Source organism: Nicotiana tomentosiformis, chromosome 12, assembly GCF_000390325.3.
Source record: "Nicotiana tomentosiformis chromosome 12, ASM39032v3, whole genome shotgun sequence".
Taxonomy (NCBI): domain Eukaryota; kingdom Viridiplantae; phylum Streptophyta; class Magnoliopsida; order Solanales; family Solanaceae; genus Nicotiana; species Nicotiana tomentosiformis.
In genome coordinates this window covers 77,755,813-77,766,828 of record NC_090823.1, presented here as the reverse complement: position 1 = coordinate 77,766,828, position 11,016 = coordinate 77,755,813, and the positions used below count along the sequence as shown (strand labels likewise).

The window sequence follows — 11,016 nt, the reverse complement described above, 5'->3', positions numbered from 1 at the left end:
AATGTATTGACCGCGCTATACCTTAACGGATAAACGTACCATTAAGATATAGCGCGGTGAATAACCGCATTATATATAAAATTATATTTTTTTACCTATTTTTGTGCTTTGAGTCCAAAAACACTAACATTTTGGTTCAGGATTCTTTTAATTGGCATGCACAGATGTCAAGTAATGACGTCCCCTAGCTTTTTGTCAAGTTTCTAGATGTAGCGTGCGACTCTGAACCTCGTACATTCTTTTTCTTTTTCTTTTTCTTTTATATATAATATAATGTTCGTTTTCTGTTCCGCCAGATTACCAGAAGATCGCCATTTCTCCACTTTGTCCAAAGCAATATTCTTCTTTGTCCACCATATCTCTTGTTCAGGTAATTTGTCTCTCTTTTTCTTTTGCTTTCTCTATGTTCAATTATGCTGAAAACTGTCTTTACAGAATTTTCAATATGGTAACTGTTGTTCTTTGGCTGATAATTTTGATTTTCATATTTTTGGAGAAAAAGAGGAACTGAGATTTTAGGGTTGAGATTTCAACTGCAACATAAAAAGATTGATTCTTCCTCTAGTTTATTTTTGTTCCCTTATATTTGTCTGCTTTGGTTTTGCCATGTTATAGAAAATAATTTTTTCTGCACTATTTTGAATTTTCCAAATACATGCTTTGTTTCACCCTTTTTTACCCCTTCTCCTTTTTGTTGCTGTTGTTTGCTAGCGGTCTATACTGCTATGTTGGTATGTATGAGCAGGCGCATATTTGTATATTTCCAGAGTGCATTTGAGATGTGAATCTTTTTTTGTTGTTCAGATTTTGGTGATATCCACTTCTTTGTTGTTATTTTGTGATTTTGGTGATTGTCACTTTATCAATTTATAACAAATGTTATACTGTAATAGAACAATATCTTGTTCATGCCTTTTGCTGAGATTTAACTATACTTTTGTTTTTCTTTTGTGCTTTCTGAATTTGGGTATCCCTTGTGGCCTTTCACTCACAGATTTTAATCAGTTGCTCATTATTTCAGCATAATGGGGCGTTTAAGTCGGACTATCTATGTGGGCAATCTTCCCGGCGATATTCGAGAGAGTGAAGTAGAAGATTTGTTTTACAAGGTTAGTTGGAAAATATTACTCACAGCTGGAAACACGTGTTTTCTGTGCTCACCTGGTTATTACTAAGGATTTTTGCATCTACTTCTATTTGTTTCTCCTATTTGTTGGTTTTCTTCTCTTAAGTGTAATCTTTAACTTGGGAGGGTTGGTGGAATGACTTGTCTTTTTTGGGTGGAGAAGGAGTGAATTAACTCAGAGTGGATGTTTGGGTTAATCTGAAAGGCTCGTTCTAGTAGGTCGTTTAACTGTGACCTAGTACAGTTGAGAGGTTCAAGTTTCTTGTTTCTATTGTGATGAAAGACTGGGTTGTCTCTCTCTGTTTTACTAGAGTGCTAATTAATTTTCTTGCATTCTCCTCTTTAATTGCTCTCCGCATTACTTTCATCCACCCATTGTGTTTAAGATGTTAAATCAGCTACAAAATTCTTAAATCATCTTTCCACTTAACATATTCTAAATCGGGATTTTAATCCAAAGGACATACTGCGCATTGGTGCATGATAAAGTTATGCACTTGAAATTATTGTGAATTCTGTTTGGAGTCAGCATCTCGTTCAAGCTGATATTTATTGCATTTAATTTCTAAAAGATTTCAGCAAATATGGCAAAAATATATTCCGTGAAATTAAACATCGAAAAATGTTTATTTCCGTAGCATATATAAATTTATTTTTTGGTGTGGGACCACTTCGTTTAAGTTTCTTTCTCTCTCTCTCTGTTTGGGTATATATGACAAATATGCTAATATTTGAAATTGTCTGGGCGAATCTCTCACAGTATGGACCTATTGTGCAAATTGATCTGAAAATTCCTCCAAGACCACCAGGTTATGCATTTGTGGAGGTGCGTTCATTGTTTGGAATTGAATGTCAGAAACATAGCTAGTATCAATGTCGGACAACACCTATTCTGCAGTGCGTTGTTCGTAATGTCAGATAGATCTCATCTATTCCATTCTTTATTGAGTTTCAGTTTGAAGATCCTCGCGATGCTGATGATGCCATTCGTGGATGTGATGGATACAAATTTGATGGACATCGATTACGAGTTAGTTGTCTCTCATTTGCCTTCATTTCACCATGGTCATGATTTAGATCTTCGATTATCAGAATTTTTTGTTGTCTTTCATAATCTATGTAGGTTGAACTTGCACATGGTGGGCGAGGATCATCATCGTATGATCGCTATAGCAGTCACAGTAGTGGGAGTCGTGGTGGATCTTCAAGACGATCGGATTATCGGGGTTAGCCTGGTTTTTAATATTCTCTCATATTTCTATAATTGCTCAAGGTTAGACGAAGTTTTATAGTCAAAACCAGCTGCTAAGAATTAAATTTTGCAGTTCTCGTCATTGGACTACCATCTTCTGCTTCATGGCAAGACTTGAAGGTTGGCATGTGATATCATGTTATGATTTTTGCAGATTTCTATGCTTTCTCAGGATTTTGATTAGTTTGGCTTAAACTTGGCCTTGGCAGGATCACATGCGTCGAGCCGGAGATGTTTGTTTCTCTCAAGTCTACCGTGACCGTGATGGTTAGTAGATTCTTCCTTGTGACAGTTATTCGGTTTGCTTTTATTCATTCTCATAGCAATGATATGGGATGTAAATATGCGCTGGTAAACAGATTTTGCTTGTATAAGAATGATAATAGTTTCAGCAATATATATAAGGGAAGTTAGATACACAGTGGTGGATATCATAACATGTAAGTTAGGTAGGTTGCTAATTTTTCAAACTGGTGTATATCAGAAAGAAAGACCCATAACACAGGGCTTTTTGACTGGAGGTCGCTTGTTATATCTTCAGCTTATATGATAACAACAACAACAACCCAGCTTATATGATAACATTAATTAGAAAAACAATTCTTGGTGCTAAAGCTTTTAATGATGATTTGCGAACCTCCCTAGATGTTCCCAGTTCCTAGAAATTTCTAACTTGATTATATCTTCTCTTTTTTCCTTCTTGTATTTAGTGATACACTAAGTGGACCATCCTGCTTTCAGACGTGATATCTGATATGAGGTATCTCCTGCCAGAGCATTAGTCAATTCTGTTTTTGACACTATAACGTTTTATACTTCACATTTTAGCACCAGCACTTTGGTCATGTCCATGCGTAATTATTGTCTAATGTGAGGGGCAAAAGGTGTTGAAAACTGTACATAAACCTTCAGTCTATCACCAAAATTTCTATTACTGATTTTTGGAGAACTTCTGAAAATTACTATTAGTGTAGGTACTAGCACTCTCCTTTCAGTGACTGCAGCGAATAATAATCGTATATGCTCTTCAATCTCGTAAAATTCTGTCCTTAATCATTTAAATAAGGCGAAATGGCCTAAGGGCCGCTTAAACTTGTAGTCGTTTGTCATCCCGGTATATAAACTTACACTTTTCCCATTTTAGCACATTAACTCATATATTTGCACACTAATAAACACATATGATTGCGCGTGGTCTTCAAGCGCTATGACACAAATGATATGTCACATACTTATCCTCTTACGAGTTGTCACGTGTAATTTGTGGGTCCCACTTTATAAAAAATTAATTTACTCACAAAAGTTTTATTTTCCGTCTATTCTCTTCGTCTAGGACGGCATTGAGCCACCATTTTTCATAGTTAATCCACCATTTTCAATCGTAAGAATCCAAATTTGATCCTTTAGATTCTAATCAAACCTCAGTAAAAATAAAAGCCTAAAAATGGTTACAACACTCTAGAAAAGACCCCCAAAATTACACCGGCGAGATTGCCGCCGGTAAAAATGGCAACCATACAAAGAATCACACAAAACCGTCACTGCTTCACCTTTTTGCCACCGGCCTGACACTTTCCTTACCACTTTATCTTCATCACCTCCTTTTCAACAAGCTCACTTACAATAGACCAAACCGATCTGAAACGCCACCATTTCAATTTCAATACTCTTTGCCAACAAATTTAAAAAAAAGAAAAGAAAAAGAGAAATACTCTTTGCCAACAAATTAAAAAAAAAAGAAAAAAGAAAAAAGAAAAAAGAAGAGACGAGCAATAACCAAATCGATATAATTTTCTGGTTGTGGAGGAGTTTGAGGGTGTGGGAAAACAAAGGGAGGGAGGGGAGATGAAGCTGGGAACGGGAATAAGGATGAAGAATTAAACAGGGGAGGGGTTTCTTCATTCTTTTCTTTATTTTTTCCCATGATTTTATCTTTCCTTTTTTATTTTATAATTTTTTTTAATCAAATTAATTCATTCACGCGCCTAATTAACGTGATTTGCATCCATTTTGGCCACGTCAACTATTCTGTCGCCATGTAAGCATAGTCAACGGTCAAACGTGTTTATTAGTACTCAGTTCATCCACTAAAGGTGCTCAAATGGGAAATGTGTAAGTTTATATACCGGGATGACAAATGGGTACAAGTTTAGGTGGCTCTTAGGCCATTTTGCGTTTAAATAAAGCCTGTATTTTCTTAGATTTGGCAAGAATTGTCCATATCACATATTTACAACAAAAGTTTTCCTTCCTATGTATCTTCTTAGTAGATTGCTCAGCCTGATTCCACTTAAAGAGAGCAGGGGCATCCTTGCTGTTATTTCAACAAACAGACAGTTGATGTGAAGGGAGGATTTACTTCACAAATCACACATGCCCTTTTTTAAAAGCACATTCCGTATGAGCTACCTTAATCACTTTGAAATAAGTCTAGTTTCCTATAGGTTGGGCAAATGACTCAGATTTATTTTTCTTCTTTATATCTTCACAACATTCTAACTGCTAAAGCTTAATTGACTGCTTTTGACATACATAATGGTATTGTCTTTTCACATGGAAATGCATAATCGTGTTAACCAAACAGCATCACTAAAATGGTTCAGGAAGTATCTTTAGCATGCCTGTTAAGCTAAGTTGCTCGGACACGGGTGCTGGTGTCCCACACGGTTGGCGGATCTAGAGTTCGGATCCTTCGAGATAAAAATTCTAAAATTCGGGGAAATGGATCCTAATACGGATACGGGTGATGGGATCCAGCTAAAAATAATTCAAACATATAAAAATATAAATATATCTCTAAATTATGTGAAATTTTGTGGAATACTTACGTATAGCTTGTAAAGTATGAATTTCTTTTTTATTTTCAAGTTGTAGATAAGTAAAGGATTGATTTCCCAAATAATGTATTTTTTTCAAATTTACCCTAGTTTTGGTTCTAATTTCGGGAATCAAATTGTATCTCGTCTCGAATTTTTCCATCCGTCGTGGTCAAAGTACCCAAAATTGTTTGACCAGATCTGGTACGGATCTCATATCCACACCCATACTAGTGTCGTGTCGATAAGGGTGCGGCACCTAAACTGCCGTGTCGGAGCAACTTAGCTGTTAAGAAGTAAAAAAAGTCAAACAGATGCCCGGAAAATGTTCTGGAGAACAAGTAATATCATTTGAAATATTATTCGAGGACAAACCTTATACTGCCCAAGATCAGCCAAAAAGCCGAGGGTTCTGTCAGTTAAACTAAATAGAACTAGACATGTGTAAGGCTTCTGTGATTTGAAGAAAAGATCTTTCTTGTACCCAATCCTGATTTTGAACCCAGTAACCTGTAAGCTTTTCAATGCAAGTCGTTTGTGTCAACAGTTGACAAGTTTTGCAGGTGTAAGAGGAATTGTGGACTACACCAACTACGACGATATGAAATATGCGGTAGGATTCTCAAGGCTTTAACTTGCGTACTTTAATCTGTTAATCATCATAGGTTGTTTCTTCTGTAAACATAAAGGTTCTTCTTTTGTTTCAGTGCATCCTTTATTTACAATTTTTTAATATTCTTTCTTGCAGATAAAGAAACTTGATGACTCTCTGTTTCGCAATCAATTTTCTCGAGCTTATATACAGGTTTGTTTTCTGTTGGAGGTGCAAGCCCTGATTCAAATGCTTCTTTTTGCGCTAGGTTAACTATTTTTTACTGCCTTCAGGTAGGGGAGTATGATAAGAGGCGTAGCTACTCGAGGAGCCCAAGTCCATATTATTCAAGAAGCAGGAGTTATTATGATAAGAGGCATAGCTACTCGAGGAGCCCAAGTCCATATTATTCAAGAAGCAAGAGTTACTCAAGAAGCAGGAGTCCCCTACGAAGCTATAGCAGCCGGAGCAGAAGGTTTAGTGACTAATTTAACTTTTGAGGTTGCGTTCAACATTTATCATTTTACTAACGGATAGCCGGCAGCGTATCTCCTAGGGGTAAATATACTAGTCGCTCTTCATCTGTATCACTTCCAAGGTCCTTTCCCCCTGCTCGCTCTGTTTCAAGGTATCTTTCTGGTTTTACTTCCAAAACTATAATTGTTGTGAATTTATTTTTTACTATATCTTATAGGGGTTCTGTTGAAACAGAAATGTGCATTTAGTGACCCTTGACGGTTTCAAATGTCATGATATTTGAGATTGTCCTGTTTAAATTCTCAAGTCTGTGATGAGCTTTCTATATAAGTTGGTATTTGCTGCCAGTTGATAATGTTTATCCAGTGATTTCTTCTTTCTTCAATAACTGTTCTAGATGAGGAATTCTTCGTTCTGCTTATATTATTTTTTCCCTTGATTTGCTTCAACGCCCATCTGTATAGCTGATGATTAAATTTTGAAGTTTTCGTTTTGACGTGCATGAAGCTGAAGCAGTCCTCCTTTGTCACTTTATCTGTGATTTCTGCAATCTAAATTATCTCTTTTCATTCTTTTGATGTTATGAATTGTCAACTGAGTTGAGAAAAAATAATATGAAAATACAACCATGGTGGAAGGAGATCAGTGGTGGGTACCTACAGCTTTCATACTTAACATGACCTTAGAAATAAGATTGTACATTTTGGTGTTATTAGAATGCCAGCAAGGTGGAAGCCGGGGCGGATCTACATGGTAGCAAGGGGGTTCTCTTGAATCCCGCGTAAAGTTTTATTGATTTTATGTGTGGAATTTCGCAAAATATCACTAATACCCGAGATATATGCTATCATGGTAAAGGGTGTTCAATATAAGTGACATGTTCCGCGTTCGCATCCTGTCCGCCGTTTATGCACTATTTTTCATTTAGTGTTTCACCTTTTTTTTTCTTCATAATTTTATCAAGGGACCTGCAGAGTCCTTGTTGCTTTCCAGCTTTTGCTTCATTTTTTCAATAAAAAGCTCCACTACCTCCCCCACTCTTCATTCATTTGAATAAAGCCTCACGTTTCTTTTACTTTTTTTTGGATTATTTCTTCTTCTTTTTCTTTTTAAGTACTATTATTTTATATGTAAATGTGTTATTTTTTAGCTGAGGTATGTATCTCAACATCTTCCAACAGATTTTGTTATTATACTTTTAGTTAGGATTTTATTTATTATTTATTTTTTGTAATCATCAGTAGTTGTCTTTTTTAAAAACTATTTTACAATTTTTGCGTTTCTCATTAGCATTTTAAATGTAAAAAGATAAAGTTACTCGACTTACTAATGTATTAATTTTGACCTAACATATTAATTTATTTTAAACACAATTCCCTTGCTAAAAATTCTGGCGGATGCACTTGTGGAAGATGTAAGATGTAGATGGTTAGTACTTTCAAGTTAAGCAGGTAGTGCTAGAAAGCAATAATAAAAGGTCATCTCCGTCCTCACTCCTCACTGGAAAACACATTTGGAAATGTGCAGATGTTCAAAGTTATCCAGTTTCTTGCCTTTGTTACCTTTACTCGTCAATCACTTAGATCTATCTTTTGCTTATGTTAAAAAGGTATTATTTCTCAGTTCTCAACTCAATTTAGAGTTGCAAGCAATAAAATTTGGTTCTTGCTTTGCTGGTACTGAGCACATGTTCAGCATAACACAAACAAGTGTTTAGAGAGGTTCTTTTTTACTTTTTTTAGTGTGTGGGGGTGGGGGGTCAAGGTGCTATGAGAGTGGGTTCAAATGGAGAACAGATATTTGGGGGGGGGGGGGGGTTAGCTTATACCCTCAGTCCTAATTTATATGCATGCCTTCCGTTTTGGACCTTCCAAAACATTTGACATCTGAAGCTCTCTTGTAGAACTTAATTTAATTGAATAATCCAAATTTAAGTAACAGAGTGATGTGGTATCACATATTAATCAATTACTGCCTTTGTCCTACTTTATATGACACATTTTCCTTTTTAGTTTCTTCCGAAAAGGGTAACTTTTGATATTTGAAAAAAATCAATTAACTTTAAACTTCTCATTTTATCCTTAAAGAGATGGTTTATAGCCATACAAATATTTGTGACTTGTTTTAGACCATAAGTTGCAAAAGTCGTTTCTTTCTTGAACTCCATCAAACACCGCCACATAAATTACTACAGAGAGTACTACTTTAATCTTCTTGTGGTTGTATTGGTTAGACTTTGCACGTATATACAGTTTAAGGGTTGAAAAAGTAAATTATTTAGTGCTTAATAAGTGGTGACACCTTACTTGTACTGAGAAGAGTAAGGAGTCGTTTGGTTCAATCCTGGGATCGACAAGGTTATCCCATGGGATTATGAATCTTGGGATAGAAAAGGTTATCCCGTGGGATCATAAACCCACCTCCTGTATGGGATAGCTAATCCCAAGTTTTTGGTATAAGTTTTATCCTGATTTGAGTTAATACCTACAACGAAACTCTGGATAAAACTAATCCCAAATGCTAAACTGGGATAACCACCCAAATCTTTGTAATTAAACGGTCACTAAACGTGGATGTAACTATTTACGGAGTATTATATGTCCGAAGGTTTCTTATAAGAGAGTGGACCCTAGTGTGGTAGGCCAAAGTTCAATTTGAAGAATATGGAAATCTTCTCTCACGTTTTGTACCATAATACACAAATACCTTTTTAAACGATGTTCTTTGTCGAACTATGTTAGAAGATCAGAGAGAAGGTGCAGTCCAGTAATCATAGTTATCTTCTGGTTGTCGATGAGTTTGACTTATGAACTTCGTAAATGGGTTAGACGTTAGAAGTTGCTCTAGAACAATTTGTATCTCCTCTTGGTGGATGAAGTAATTTGTTCTTCTCTTACTAATGTAGTTTTAACATTGGAACTCTCAAATTGAGAATTTGTCTTCAAACTACAAAAGAAAAAATGAATCCGAAAAGAGATCCTAAACAATAACAGTTTGAGAGTGATGTGATGAATTTCTTTTCTAGTTTGTTGTTCGGGAAGAAATAAGAAGTTATAGGTCATCTCGTTCTATTTTTGGGGTTTATTCAGAATGGACTTTTCAGCTCCATGGTTATGAGTTATGACATGAAGATTTTGAAAAATTGACTCTTTTTGTTGTTGTCTAGATCATGCTGTTCACAGCAATCAGGGGTTGCTTGTTTAGACATTGATGGTTATGGTGCTCATTTCGTAGTGGCAGTAACTTGTAATAGTGGATGAGCACCTCCCGGTAACCCTGGATGGTAAATCAAGTTTTAATATGTTATGTAAGGTGGACGCCTCAAGGTGGATTGTTTGGTTAAGTAAATATATAAAATTATCTTTTGGCCCAAACTAATACAAAAGGAAATGTAGAGAGCTGAATGGGGTCATGGGATAGTCATTTGATTAGTTAGACAAATAAAAGTAATAATAGTTTGTCTTATTGATTTTGTTTAAGTTCTGGTAGTCCCATAGGTATGGCCCTTTCAAGTTTGGATGGTCAGCTTTGCTTGGAAGTTGGGGTGCCCATTATTTTTGTAGGAAGACTTGATGACTTTTTGTTCAATGATACTAAAAGTTGCTTGCAGCTGCTACTCTGCTACCGTCTCATTGTGGACATGGAAGTAGCATAGATTCATTTGGATTCAACGTTTTTCTACAACCTATTGGACTAAGAATTAGCCTGATACTGAATTGAGGTGTTTTTGGGTATTTTGCAGATCTCTATCAAGGTCTAGATCTCCTGTGTCATCTGTAAGTGTTTTGTATCTTCGCATTTCTCTTTAGATTAGGGAGTTAAAATTTTCTGTACTTGATCTTGTAAATCTGTTAACTTTTAACCTGCTTTGATACTGTGTAGCTACCTCGCCCTAAGCTTATCAGAGCAAGCCGCAGCCGAAGCAGGAGTATGTCTTCTTCTCGTTCTTCGGTATGTTCACTTTTTCTACGTTTGGATTTGATTCTGATTGTTGGACCTGTTGTTATATTCTTAATGTTTTTGAGGATTATTATTTTAGGGGAGATCCTATTGAGACCTTTATGGTAACAATGGGCAGGTAGTAGCTGAATAAGCAGATGTATTGTAGGCTGTTATAGGATGTTAAAGAAGTTGGCTAGTGTATCTGGTTATCTTGCGGACTTCGTACGTTGTCAGCCTCTGGAGGTCGAGCATCATAATCTTGCTGGCTAGCTCGAGTTGTAGAAACTATGATGTACTTGACTCATGTAGTTTAATGAATCCGTATGTCTTCCCTAATTGCTTAGCCAACTAGAAAATATTTATACCTGAACTTACTTTGATAATCTATGCTTTTTATTTGTTTCATAATCACCTTATATACGATGTTCTGGGCCATCTTCAAATAGTATCGGCTGTAGCTTGGTGTTTCAAGCGTTTAAGCTACAATTTTCTAGAGGAGAACAACAAATTAGCAGGATGGATGTTGCTCTCTGATTTCAAGCAGACCAAATTGCTCTTAGGCTTCATTTATTTCTAGTTAGTGATAAGTTGTTAAGTGTGTTTGTTTTTAGGTTCAGTTTGTGTTTGACTAATCACTCTGAAAAGCACTTTTGCACAATAATTTGTGTTTGGCCAAGCTTTTCAGAAAGTGCTTTTAAGTATCAAATTACGAATAAGGACATGAATAGATTTGTTTAATAGTTAATATTATAAGTAAATAAATAATCTAAAAAATTTGTTATTACAGGCAATAAGTAAATCTTTTTATTTT

At 35.7% G+C, this 11,016-nt stretch overlaps 1 protein-coding gene across 4 annotated transcripts; it reads left to right on the top strand.

Moving 5' to 3' along the window:
• Positions 1 to 223: 223 nt before the first annotated feature.
• LOC104121085 (serine/arginine-rich splicing factor SR30-like) lies at positions 224 to 10,613 on the top strand. 4 transcript variants are annotated; one of them, XM_009632980.4, is made up of 14 exons: positions 224 to 370; positions 1,022 to 1,109; positions 1,887 to 1,952; positions 2,082 to 2,156; positions 2,250 to 2,352; positions 2,452 to 2,498; positions 2,588 to 2,645; positions 5,758 to 5,807; positions 5,943 to 5,999; positions 6,080 to 6,261; positions 6,343 to 6,414; positions 10,006 to 10,039; positions 10,146 to 10,214; positions 10,342 to 10,613. In XM_009632980.4, exons 2-14 carry the CDS (start codon positions 1,026 to 1,028, stop codon positions 10,354 to 10,356), a joined length of 912 nt encoding a protein of 303 aa, XP_009631275.1. In that variant the 5' UTR covers positions 224 to 370; positions 1,022 to 1,025; the 3' UTR covers positions 10,357 to 10,613. The 4 variants fall into 4 exon arrangements, with proteins under 4 accessions (XP_009631275.1, XP_009631272.1, XP_009631273.1 ...); XM_009632977.4 differs by having other exon boundaries at positions 6,331 to 6,414; XM_009632978.4 differs by having other exon boundaries at positions 6,331 to 6,414; positions 10,303 to 10,613.
• The last annotated feature ends 403 nt before the right edge of the window (positions 10,614 to 11,016 follow it).